At 42.9% G+C, this 13,813-nt stretch overlaps 1 protein-coding gene and 1 pseudogene across 1 annotated transcript; one reads left to right on the forward strand and one right to left on the reverse strand.

Annotated features, from left to right (window-relative positions):
• Positions 1–4,897: 4,897 nt before the first annotated feature.
• LOC144954598 (serine/threonine-protein kinase VRK2-like) lies at positions 4,898–12,697 on the reverse strand. The gene is made up of 4 exons (XM_078885052.1): positions 12,562–12,697; positions 10,297–10,376; positions 6,436–6,585; positions 4,898–4,949 (listed from the first exon to the last, which is right to left on the reverse strand). Exons 1-4 carry the CDS (start codon positions 12,654–12,656, stop codon positions 4,912–4,914), a joined length of 363 nt encoding a protein of 120 aa, XP_078741178.1. The 5' UTR covers positions 12,657–12,697; the 3' UTR covers positions 4,898–4,911.
• A 73-nt stretch (positions 12,698–12,770) lies between these two features.
• Positions 12,771–13,064, forward strand: LOC144954599 (protein transport protein Sec61 subunit gamma-like; annotated as a pseudogene).
• Positions 13,065–13,813: the final 749 nt, after the last annotated feature.

The raw sequence follows: 13,813 nt of genomic DNA on the forward strand, positions 1-13,813 counted from the left end.
TGTAGTGTATAATGTAGTGTGTATAGTGTAGTGTATAATGTAGTGTGTATAGTGTAGTATTTAGTGTAGTGTGTATAGTGTAGTGTATAGTAGTGTATAGTGTAGTGTATAGTGTAGTGTATAGTAGTGTATAGTGTAGTGTATAGTGTAGTGTATAGTAGTGTATAGTGTAGTGTATAGTGTAGTGTATAATGTAGTGAGTGTAGTGTAGTGTATAGTGTAGTGTATAGCAGAGGTGGGACAAAGTCATTGTTATGCAAGTCCAAGTCGAGTCGCAAGTCATCAAATTCATGACTCGAGTCTGACTCGAGTCCAAGTCACATGACTCGAGTCCACATCTCATAGGTGGGACAAAGTCATTGTTGTGCAAGTCCAAGTTTGAGTCGCAAGTCATCAAATTCATGACTCGAGTCTGACTCGAGTCCAAGTCACATGACTCGAGTCCACACCTCTGGTGTATAGTAGTGTATAGTGTAGTATTTAGTGTAGTGTATAGTAGTGTATAGTGTAGTATTTAGCAGAGGTGTGGACTCGAGTCATGTGACTTGGACTCGAGTCAGACTCGAGTCATGAATTTGATGACTTGCGACTCGACTTGGACTTGCATAACAATGACTTTGTCCCACCTCTGGTATTTAGTGAAGTGTATAGTAGTGTATAGTGTAGTATTTAGTGTAGTGTATAGTAGTGTATAGTGTAGTATTTAGTGTAGTGTATAGTAGTGTATAGTGTAGTGTATAGTGTAGTGTATAGTGTAGTGTATAGTAGTGTATAGTGTAGTGTATAGTGTAGTATTTAGTGTAGTGTATAGTGTAGTGTATAGTAGTGTATAGTAGTGTATAGTGTAGTGTATAGTGTAGTGTATAGTATAGTGTATAGTGTAGTGTATAGTAGTGTATAGTGTCGTATTTAGTGTAGTGTATAGTAGTGTATAGTGTAGTGTATAGTATAGTGTATAGTGTAGTGTATAGTAGTGTATAGTGTAGTATTTAGTGTAGTGTATAGTGTAGTGTATAGTAGTGTATAGTGTAGTGTATAGTGTAGTGTATAGTGTAGTGTATAGTGTAGTGTATAGTAGTGTATAGTAGTGTATAGTAGTGTATAGTGTAGTGTATAGTAGTGTATAGTAGTGTATAGTGTAGTATTTAGTGTAGTGTATAGTAGTGTATAGTGTAGTGTATAGTAGTGTATAGTGTAGTGTATAGTAGTGTATAGTGTAGTATTTAGTGTAGTGTATAGTAGTGTATAGTGTAGTGTATAGTGTAGTGTATAGTGTAGTGTATAGTGTAGTGTATAGTGTAGCGTGGGCCTCTAGAATGTGTTATAAAGCGGCTCTCAATACAAAAATGAACACATTAAAACACACGTTTTTTACTTGCGTAGGAAATTTAATATATTTATTTTCACTTGCCACACAACCAGATAATAGGACAAATCGCTGACCGTAAAACACCCGTTCCTTCGTAAAAGTTGGAAGGCGGTATAGTACTATAGTAGTAGAGCAAGTGCAACAGTTATAAAATTCGTGACTTTACCGAAAGAACCAGAAAGTGTGGATGTAATAGTTTAGCGAGACGTCTTTTTAAATCCTTTATATTAAGTTCGCTTGCTTGCTTGCGCACTTACGACCGTGCAAATCTTTCGGTCGTTTTTTAACCCACTTCCCGTGATCCAATCGAGCTGACATTTCGCACGCAGACTCGTTGTGCGTGACAATTAATGTTCGTGAAAAAAAAAAAATTCCCAAATTTTCCACTTTTTAGGACATTTTTTTTTTCATATTTAATTTAAAATACCAATGTGATAAAAATGAAACTCTTACTCAAGAAAAAACAGAAATGAATAATAAGATAAAACCGATGCCACGCATATAAAGGATTTTTAGTGAAAAGGCTTTGTTTTTACGGGTTAATTTTTTAAAATCCTTTATATTAAGTTCGCTTGCTTGCTTACGACCGTGCAAATCTTTCGGTCGTTTTTTAACCCACTTCCCGTGATCCAATCGAGCTGACATTTCGCACACAGACTCGTTGTGCGTGACAATGAATGTTCGTGAAAAAATGTTTCCCAAAATTTTACACTTGTTAGGACAAAAATATGATATTGAATTACCAATTGCTTAATGGTGCAATGCAAACATCTGACCCATAGGTGGCAGCCATCTCAAGCCAGAGGACGAGAGGACTCTAGCCGCCACGCATATAAAGGATTTATAGTGAAAAACTTTGTTTTTACTGGTTATACTGATTTTTTATTAAATTAAATTCCATCTTTTTAGATTTTTTTCGTTTTTATTTAATTTTACACGCTTTTGATAAACTCACTCTGTCTGTAGTTGTATCCTTCAACAATCTTGTAACTCTATTTTAACCCACTTTCCCAATGTGCTATCCACTGCAAACTTGGTATACTTGTGTCATACTGATGACAATACTATGTTCTATCGTAAAAAATGTAAATATATATTTTTTAAACAATATTTTTTATACGTTACGTTTCGGCTTGGGTCTAATTGTCCACGCTCAACTGACGTTGGTTGTTAATCGGTAAAGTCACGTAGAAGGGAAGTAATAAAATAATAAAAATAAAACATAAAATAATTCTCACGACGTTTCGGCCACAACGCAAGCAGGACGGCTGCTTGCGTTGTGGCCGAAACGTCGTGAGAATTGTATTTTATGATGTTTAATTTTTATTATTTTATTACTTCCCTTCTACGTGACTTTACCGAAAGAACCAAGAAGATAGGAAGGTACATTTAATGAAAGCGTGTTTTTAAAAAAAAATTTTTTTATTTTACTTATTTTTGTTATTCAATTCAATAACATCTCTTTAGAAATGTCTCATCTTTTCATTACGGTTTAACTCTTTTTTAAAAAGATTTTTTTTAAATATTACTTATTTTTTATTCAATTCAATACCATCTCTTTAGAAATGTCTCATCTTTTTTCATTACGGTTTAACTCTTTTTTTTTAAGTATTTTTTTTTTATATTACTTATTTTTTTATTCAATTCAATACCATCTCTTTAGAAATGTCTCATCTTTTTTCATTACGGTTTAACTCTTTTTTTTAAAGTATTTTTTTTTAATATTACTTATTTTTTTTATTCAATTCAATACCATCTCTCTAGAAATCTCATCTTTTTTCATTACGGTTTAACTCTTTTTTTAATATTACTTAGTTTTTTTTATTAAATTCAATACCATCTCTTTAGAAATGTCTCATCTTTTTTCATTACGGTTTAACTCTTTTTTAAAAAAGTTTTTTTTTATTTACTTATTTTTTATTCAATTCAATAACATCTCTTTAGAAATGTCTCATCTTTTCATTACGGTTTAACTCTTTTTTAAAAAGATTTTTTTTAAATATTACTTATTTTTTATTCAATTCAATACCATCTCTTTAGAAATGTCTCATCTTTTTTCATTACGGTTTAACTCTTTTTTTTAAAGTATTTTTTTTTTACATTACTTATTTTTTATTCAATTCAATACCATCTCTTTAGAAATCTCATCTTTTTTCATTACGGTTTAACTCTTTTTTTAATATTACTTATTTTTTTTATTAAATTCAATACCATCTCTTTAGAAATGTCTCATCTTTTTTCATTACGGTTTAACTCTTTTTTAAAAAAGTTTTTTTTTTTATTTACTTATTTTTTATTCAATTCAATAACATCTCTTTAGAAATGTCTAATCTTTTTCATTACGGTTTAACTCTTTTTAAAAAAAAGTTTTTTTTTTATTTACTTATTTTTTATTCAATTCAATAACATCTCTTTAGAAATGTCTAATCTTTTTCATTACGGTTTAACTCTTTTTAAAAAAGATTTTTTTTTATATTACTTATTTTTTTATTCAATTCAATACCATCTCTTTAGAAATGTCGCATCTTTTTTCATTACGATTTAACTCTTTTTTTAAAAGTATTTTATTTTACATTACTTATTTTTTATTCAATTCAATACCATCTCTTTAGAAATGTCGCATCTTTTTTCATTACGATTTAACTCTTTTTTTAAAAGTATTTTTTTTTACATTACTTATTTTTTATTCAATTCAATACCATCTCTTTAGAAATGTCGCATCTTTTTTCATTACGATTTAACTCTTTTTTTAAAAGTATTTTTTTTACATTACTTATTTTTTATTCAATTCAATACCATCTCTTTAGAAATCTCATCTTTTCTCATTACGGTTTAACTCTTCATCAAGATCCCCCCTTCGTACATTAGGGACCGTCCATAAATGACGTCACGCGATTTTGGACGATTTTTGACCCCCCACCCCTCAAATGACGTCACAAATCTCTGCCCCTCCCGCCAAATAAAACATGCTTCAAATCGCTTTAAACTATTGTCATTGTGGTGCGTATTTAATGTGGCGCTGCACTCTGATGTTGTAGGAGAAAACATTTATTAAAAAGTCTACATTTGAAGCTTTCGTGACTGCAAGGATTCACATTCTTAGGTTTTTTTCGGTAAAGTCACGTAAGTGAAAAATTAAAATTAATAAAAGTTAAATACATTTTTCATTTTACTTTTATTAATTTAAATTTTATTTTTTTTATTTTACTTTTATTAATTTTACTTTTTTACCTACGCGACTTTTCCGAAAAAACCTAAGAATATTGATTAAAAAGTCGATTTAATTAAGCGGAACAACGTGTCGTCTACATTGATTGAAAGTTGCGCATTTTGATGTGACGTCACATTTCTCAAACCCTCCGACCGCCCCCACCTTGACCCCTCACCCCCACCCTCGCCCCCGCCCCCCACCCCCCACCTTGACCCCTCACCCCCACCCTCACCCCCACCCCCGCCCCCCACCCCCCACCTTGACCCCTCACCCCCACCCTCACCCCCACCCCCCGCCCTCACCCCCCACCCCCCGCCCCCACCCCCCCTCTTCACTTGCGTTTGGCCACTTGGCCTCGGCTCTTCCGTTCTGCGTGGGAAGACAAAAAGACAAAGGTCCCCCGTGTAGCCTTTAACAGACTGGGCAAAGTGCTGTTAGTCGCACGCACACACACACACGTAGACACACACACAGACACACACACACGTAGACACACACACGGACACATGGATACACACACACACGGACACACACACACACGGGGACACACGGACACACACACGGACACACACACACACGGGGACACACGGACACACACACACGGACACACACACACGGACACATGGACACACACACATACCAACACACACACGGACACACACACACACGGACACACACACGGACACACACACACGGACACACACACACACGGACACATGGACACACACACATACCAACACACACACGGACACACACACACACACACACACGGACACACATACCGACACACACGGACACCCACACATGCTTTACCCCGAGCTCTCAATACTCTGATGGTGCATTGTCTTTGAGTTGTACGCCTTTTGGCGTCATCTGGTCCAACACCAATGGAGACTAGGCTCTAAGGAAAGCTGTCTCGGGTGTGGACCAATCAACTTCAAGGACAGTGCATATCATTATCATCATCATCAGAGTTGTTTCTTTTTGTTTGCATTTTGACTGCTTGTGTTGTGGTTATTGCAAACATGATGCCTTGTATAAAGGTGTCAGTGTTTGTACCAGTTGAAAGGGTAAAAACCTATCACTATATTTTGCATTTTGCCTGCTTGTGTTGTGGTTATTGCAAACGTGATGCCTTGTATAAAGGTGTCAGTTTTGTACCAGTTGAAAGGGTAAAAACCTATCACTATATTTTGCATTTTGACTGCTTGTGTTGTGGTTATTGCAAACATTATGCCTTGTATAAAGGTGTCAGTTTTTGTACCAGTTGAAAGGGTAAAAACCTATCACTATATTTTGCATTTTGACTGCTTGTGTTGTGGTTATTGCAAACGTGATGCCTTGTATAAAGGTGTCAGTTTTGTACCAGTTGAAAGGGTAAAAACCTATCACTATATTTTGCATTTTGACTGCTTGTGTTGTGGTTATTGCAAACATGATGCCTTGTATAAAGGTGTCAGTGTTTGTACCAGTTGAAAGGGTAAAAACCTGTCACTATATTTTGCATTTTGACTGCTTGTGTTGTGGTTATTGCAAACATGATGCCTTGTATAAAGGTGTCAGTTTTTGTACCAGTTGAAAGGGTAAAAACCTATCACTATATTTTGCATTTTGACTGCTTGTGTTGTGGTTATTGCAAACATGATGCCTTGTATAAAGGTGTCAGTTTTTGTACCAGTTGAAAGGGTAAAAACCTATCACTACACGCACACCGCCCGGCTTCCGGACAAGTTAGCACAGCGCGGAGACACGAACGCAACAAAAAAAAAACAAGCGGGTGGGGGGTGGGGTGGGGTGGGGTGGGCGGGTTAAGGAGCAACTAACAAGTGGCCCTGTCACGGAGGATGGAGCGAACCTTTGCAAGGGGAGGTGGTGGCGGTGGTGGCGGTGGTGGTGGCGGTGGTGGTGACGGTGGTCGGGTGGTCGAGGGAGCGCCGGAGCAGCGCGTAGTCCGGGGCTGCGTCGTAGGGCAGCTGGAACGCGTGCTCCAGAAACTCCTTCAGGCCTGGTCACGGACCGACGGACAGTCAGGCGGGGGGCGGGGGGGGGGGTGGGAGATCGGCCGTTCACCAGTGACTCAGCCACGCTCGCGACGATGATGATGTAGTTGTAGATTTGAAGCTTTCGTGACTGCAAGGATTCATATTTTCAGGTTTTTTCGGTAAAGTCACGTAGGTAAAAAATTTAAATTAATAAAAATAAAATAAAAATCACGACGTTTCGGAGGCAACACAAGCTTCCGTCTTCAGGTGGAACAGTCACAGCCACGATTGCTGTATCAAGTAAATGAGAAATTTCAAGAAAACAGTCCTTGTATATATGATGACGACGATGATACAACACTCGTAGTTGTAGATTTGAAGCTTTCGTGACTGCAAGGATTCATATTCGTAGGTTTTTTCGGTAAAGTCACGTAGGTAAAAAATGTAAATTAATAAAAATAAAATAAAAATCACGACGTTTCGGAGGCAACACAAGCTTCCGTCTTCAGGTGGAACCGTCACAGCCACGACAGCTGTATCAAGTAAATGAGAGATTGCAAGGAAACAGTCCTTGTATATATACTGGTTGAGGGTGGGAGGAGCCATTGTGAGGTTCGGTGCTTCAGCTTTTAACTAAGTGACTTTACCGATAAAAACCTCAGAATATACTCGTAGTTAATTGGTTTTTTACCCTTCTATCTGGCAACAAAACTGACACCCTTTTACAAGGAGTCATGTTTGCATAGATCACAATACCTGCAGTCGTAATGCAAACAAAAGAACATAACTCTGATAATGTATGCACTGTCCTTGAAGTTGATTGGTCCACACCCGAGACAGCTTTCCTTAGAGCCTAGTCTCACATGGTGTTGGACCAGATGACGCCAAAAGGCGCACAACTCAAAGACAACGCACCATCAGAGTATGAGAGCTCGGGGTTAAGCATTTACACCATTGGAACCTCATTTGCCAGTAACAAATATGATAATTGGCGTCATCTGGTCCAACCCAACACCATGTGAGACTAGGCTCTAAGGAAAGCTGTCTCGGGTGTGGACCAAACAACTTCAAGGACAGTGCACATACATCATCAGAGTTGTGTTTTTTGTTTGCATTACGACTGCAGGTATTGTGGTCTATGCAAACATGACTCCTTGTAAAAAAGGTGTCAGTTTTGTTGCCAGATAGAAGGGTAAAAAACCAATTATCATACTTTTTTTACTGGCAAATGAGGTTCCCATAGTTTACTCGTAGTCGTCACGCGGATGACACGCGTCACGTGGATATCTTTCAGAAGCGACCGGTGTTAGGAGATCAATCGAGTGGCTTCTCACGTCAAAGTTGATATCGGCAGCCAAACTCTAAAAAACAGCACGACTTTGGCACTGAATGCAGAGGTGGGAGGGTTGAAAAAAATTTAACCCGTAAAAACTAAGTTTTCCACTATAAATCCTTTATATGCGTGGCGGCTAGAGTCCTCTCGTCCTCTGGCTTGAGATGGCTGCCACCTATGGGTCAGATGATTGCCTGCCACCATTAAGCAATTGGTAAATAAATATGAAAAAAAAATTCCTAAAAAGTGTAAAGTTATGGAAAAAATTTTCACGAAAATGCATTGTCACGCACAAACGAGTCTGTGTGCAAAATGTCAGCTCGATTGGATCACGGGAAGCGGGTTAAAAAAACGACCGAAAGATTTGCACGGTCGTAAGCGCGCAAAGCAAGCGAGCGAACGAACTTAATATAAAGGATTTAAAAACCGACGGGCACAGAGACAAAATCCACGCGACCTCCAAGGAGATTTTTAACAGCCACTACGGGGTGGGATTCCACAAAACTTTAAGATCCTTCAACAAACTCCGAGATAAGAAGGCTCAGCTAATCAAATTCTTTTGTCAAGGCGCTCTTCCCCCTCTAACCCAGCAGCTTAAATCTACGCTGCCAAGCTTGGCGGTGTTTCATTCAGACGCTGTCTTCTCGACAGACGCTGTTCTTCACCTGAGGACGGCTGCTTGCGTTGTGGCCGAAACGTCGTGAGAATTGTATTTTATGAAGTTGTATTTTTATTATTTTATTATTTCCCTTCTACGTGACTTTACCGAAAGAACCAAGAAGATGCTGCTAACCCTGCATAATGCACGAGCATAATATGACTTTGAAACCCCCCGCCCACCTCCTACGCATTTCACAAGTAGTGACTAAGCCCATATCTGCATTTCCCATAAATATGCTTAATTCCTCTTGATATGCAAATTCTTTTGTCAAGGCGCTTTTCCCCCTCCAACCCAGCAGCTTAAATGTACGCTGCCAAGCTTGGCGGTGTTTCATTCAGACGCTGTCTTCCCGACAGACGCTGTTCTTCACCTGAGGACGGCTGCTTGCGTTGTGGCCGAAACGTCGTGAGAATTGTATTTTATGAAGTTTTATTTTTATTATTTTATTATTTCCCTTCTACGTGATGACTTTACCGAAAGAACCAAGAAGATGAATCCCTGCAGTCACGAGAAAGGTTTGAATCGAAATTTGAATGTCGATAAGTCACGGGGCAAAGCGGTTATAGGCGACTCACAGAATTTCGATTGAAAGCTTCTTTCGTGACTGCAGGGATTCATCTTCTTGATTCTTTCGGTAAAGTCATCGCGTAGAAGGAAAATAATCAAATAAAACATTATAAAATAATAAAAATAAAACATAATAAAAATAATAAAATAATGATACTATTCCATTTTTAAATAATAAAAATAAAACATTCTTAAATTTCGATTTAAAGCTTTCGTGACTGCAGCAGGGATTCGTCTTCTTGGTTCTTTCGGTAAAGTCACGTAGAAGGGAAATAATAAAATAATAAAAATTAAATTTCATAAAATAATTCTGAATGAGACGCTGTCTTCCCGACAGACGCTGTTCTTCACCTGAGGACGGCTGCTTGCGTTGTGGCCGAAACGTCGTGAGAATTGTATTTTATGAAGTTTTATTTTTATTATTTTATCATCTCCCTTCTACGTGACGACTTTACCGAAAGAACCAAGAAGATGAATCCCTGCTGCAGTCACGAAAGCTTTAAATCGAAATTTAAATTGCGATAAGTCACGGGGCAAAGCGGTTATAGGCGACTCACAGAATTTCGATTGAAAGCTTCTTTCGTGACTGCAGCAGGGATTCATCTTCTTGGTTCTTTCGGTAAAGTCACGTAGAAGGGAAATAATAAAATAATAAAAAGTAAACATAATAAAATACAATTCTCACGACGTTAAATATGCTAAATTCCTATGTTGATATGCAAATTCCTTTGTCAAGGCGCCCTTCCCCCTCTAACCCAGCTTAAATATGCGCTGCCAAGCTTGGCGGTGTTCCGTTCAGACGCTGTCTCCCCGACAGACGCTGTTCTTCACCTGAGGACGGCTGCTTGCGTTGTGGCCGAAACGTCGTGAGAATTACTTTACGAAGTTTTATTTTCATTACTTCATTACTTCCCTTCTACGCGACGACTTTACCGAAAGAACCAAGAAGATGAATCCACGGAGACTCCACACACACAGCGTAGGGGAACCCCCAGAGGCAGCTATCCCTATGCTACACGGGGTGGTTCAGTGGAGGGAGCGATGCTTGCTGCTGCTGCTGCTGTTGCTGTTGCTGCTGTGTGTGGCTATGCACAAGTTCGATGAACAGTGCTGGAGGGGGGGACTGCGGCTGATGCACCACCACCGCCCCCGCCCCCCCCCCCACTCACTCACCGCATGTAGCAGCAGCAGCAGCAGCAGCAGGAGCTCTGAGTAGCGCATCCCGGATGAGAGTCGGGACCGCTTCCCTGTAGCTGCACACGGAGGAGACGCAGATCCGTGCAGAGACACGAAGATACACAGAGACTCGTAGAGACACACCGCCACCACCGCTACCGCCACCACCGCCGCCACCACCTCTACCACCGCCACCTACACCACTACCTCTACCACCACCACCTCTACCACCACCACCGCCACCACCACCTCCACCACCATCTCTACCACCACCACCACCGCCACCACCACCATCACCTCTACCACCACCACCTCTACCACCACCACCTCTACCACCACTACCACCACCGCCACCACTACCACCACCTCTACCACCACCACCGCTACCGCCACCACCACCGCCACCACCGGCATCACCGCCGCCACCACCTCTACCACCACCACCGCCACCACCACCTCCACTACCACCACCACCTCTACCACCACTACCACCACCGCCACCACTACCACCACCTCTACCACCACCACCACCATCACCTCCACCACCACCGCCACCATCACCTCCACTACCACCACCTCTACCACCACTACCACCACCGCCACCACTACCACCACCGCCACCACTACCACCACCTCTACCACCACCACCGCCACCACCACCTCTACCACCACCACCACCACCGCCGCCGCCACCACCACATCTACCACCACCACCGCCACCACCACCACCGCCGCCGCCACCACCAGCATCACCGCCACCACAACCGCCACCAATACCCGCCATTCTCCACTAAGTGGCGGTGACGTCACCACGACGCTTGTGCCAGGCTAGGTGCATGTTAAAACCTCGTAAAGTGTCGAACACCCGCTGGCAGGAGGTCACGGGGCAGACCCAGGTGCCACGGGTCGACTGACCGAGATGACTGAGATGACTGACTGATGCACCACCTGTGCCCCCTACTGTGCCAACTTGCTGTGTTTTATCCACCCGGCGCTCCGCTCGTTGTTGTGAGCGTCGCTCCTCCGCCCTCCGTTGTTGTTGGAGGGCGACTGCCTCCAACTGCCCAGTAGCGTCCTTCACGAGCCTCCTCCACAGAGGCCGATCTTGACACCGCTGGTACCAGTCATCGGCAAGTCCACTCAGCTCCACGTCCTCCTGTACCACATCACTCTATCTCTTCTCTAGCCCGTTCCGTGCCCGTTTAGCCCCCTCGATCCGGCCGAACAAAAGCTGTTAAGGCATGCAGTGGCTGGGCATGTGGGCTACATGACCCAGCCAACACACACGGACACACACGGACACAGACACACACACACGGACACACACCCGGACACACACACACACGGACACACACGGACGGACACACACACACACGGGCACACACGGACGGACACACACACGGGCACACACACACACGGAGACACACACGGACACACACACACACATACATGGACACACACGGACACACACACACAGACACACACACACACGGACACACACAGACACGCACACACACACACGCACACACAGACACACACACGCACACACACACAGACACACACACGGACACACACACACACGGACACACACACACGCACACACACACACGGACACACACACACAGACACACACACGCAGACACGCACACACACGCACATACACACACACAGACACACACACGGACACACACGGACACACACACAGACACACACACACGGACACACACACACACGCACACACACACACACGGACAAACACACACGGACACACGGACACACACACACGCACACACGGACACACACACACGGACACACACACAGACACAGACACACACACACAGACACACGCACACACACACACACGCACACACACACACGCACACACACACACGCACACACAGACACACACACGGACACACACGGACACACACACACACGGACACACACACACACGGACACACACACACACGGACACACACACACACGGACACACACACACACACACGGACACACACACACGGACACACACACACGGACACACACACACACACGGACACACACACACACACGGACACACAGACACACACACACGGACACACACACACACGGACACACACACACGGACACACACACACGGACACACAGACACACACACACGGGCACACACACACGGACACACACACACGGACACACACACACACACACGCACACACGGACACACACACACACGCACACACACACACACACGGACACTTGCGCTACCTGAGCTTGGCGTCCATGACGGCGTTGGCGTTGCTGGAGACAGCTGCCCAAGGGAGGCCCCCGGACATCCACGACAGGAGGCAGTAGGCCAACATCTCCACGTCGCCACGCCGAGACGGCACTACTCGGGGGGGGGAGAGGAGAGATGGGAGGAGAGAGAGAGGGTGAGAATAAGACGCGCAGGGACTTGAAGCTCGGCCCAGGTTAAGACTAATCCATCATGGACCAGGTGATGACATTCGTGGAGCCAGGCAGGCAGGCAGTTCGCCAAGGATTCCATCCGGCTCGTGAAACGCTGCACAAAGCCCGACCGCAAGGAGTTTCATAAGATCGCAATAGCAACGGCGATTGGCTTTGCCATAATGGGCTTCATCGGCTTCTTCGTGAAACTCATCCATATTGCGCCATCGACAACATCATTGTTGGCAGTTAAGATCAACTGGAGTTCTACTTTGAAAGAGATGCTGTCACATCTGGAGTTAACTTTATGTCGTCAACAGCGAAATGCCATGATGTTGAAAAATGTGTCCAATGTTTTGCCAGCCGTTTTTTGACATTCAGTTTTGTCTTGACTTATGAATAAAGCCCGTGTGAGTGGGAAAAAAAAAGGGAGAGAGGGGGTAGAGAGAGAGAGAAGGGGTGAGCAGAAGAGAGCGTGAAACGTTTTGTGAAATATTTAATTTAAAAAGCGTTGAAACAAAAAAACTAAATTACGTACGAAGCCAAGTGCCGACTACTCTGATCGTAAATAAGTATAACCCGTAAAAACAAAGTTTTTCACTATAAATCCTTTATATGCGTCGCGGCTAGAGTCCTCTCGTCCTCTGGCTTGAGATGGCTGCCACCTATGGGTCAGATGATTGCATTGCACCATTAAGCAATTGGTAATTACATATAATAATTTTGTCCTAAAAAGTGTAACATTTTTGAAAAAAAGTTTCACGAACATTAATTGTCACGCACAACGAGTCTGTGTGGAAAATGTCAGCTCGATTGGATCACGGGAAGTGGGTTAAAAAACGACCGAAAGATTTGCACGGTCGTAAGCAAGCAAGCAAGCAAGCGAGCGAACTTAATATAAAGGATTTTTTTAAAAAAAGGGAGAGGGAGGGATGGAAGGGGGGAGGGAAGGGGGGAGGGAGGGGGAGATGATGAGGGTAGATGGAGGAGAGGGTGGGGGGGGAGAGGGATGAAAGTGGGGGAGATGGGAGGAGAGAGAGGGAGGGAAGGCAGGAACGGGGAGGGGAGGGAT

Source organism: Lampetra fluviatilis, unplaced genomic scaffold (assembly GCF_964198595.1).
Source record: "Lampetra fluviatilis unplaced genomic scaffold, kcLamFluv1.1 SCAFFOLD_574, whole genome shotgun sequence".
Classification (NCBI taxonomy): Eukaryota; Metazoa; Chordata; class Hyperoartia; order Petromyzontiformes; family Petromyzontidae; genus Lampetra; species Lampetra fluviatilis.

Excerpts from the sequence above, each read along its gene's own strand:
- LOC144954598 (XM_078885052.1), bottom strand. The coding sequence starts at position 12,656 with ATGTTGGCCTACTGCCTCCTGTCGTGGATGTCCGGGGGCCTCCCTTGG. Across the intron at positions 10,377-12,561 it reads GTCATGGACGCCAAGCTCAG|CTACAGGGAAGCGGTCCCGA; the intron begins GTAGCGCAAGTG and ends CTCCGTGTGCAG. Across the intron at positions 4,950-6,435 it reads CACCACCTCCCCTTGCAAAG|AACGGAAGAGCCGAGGCCAA; the intron begins GTTCGCTCCATC and ends CTTCCCACGCAG.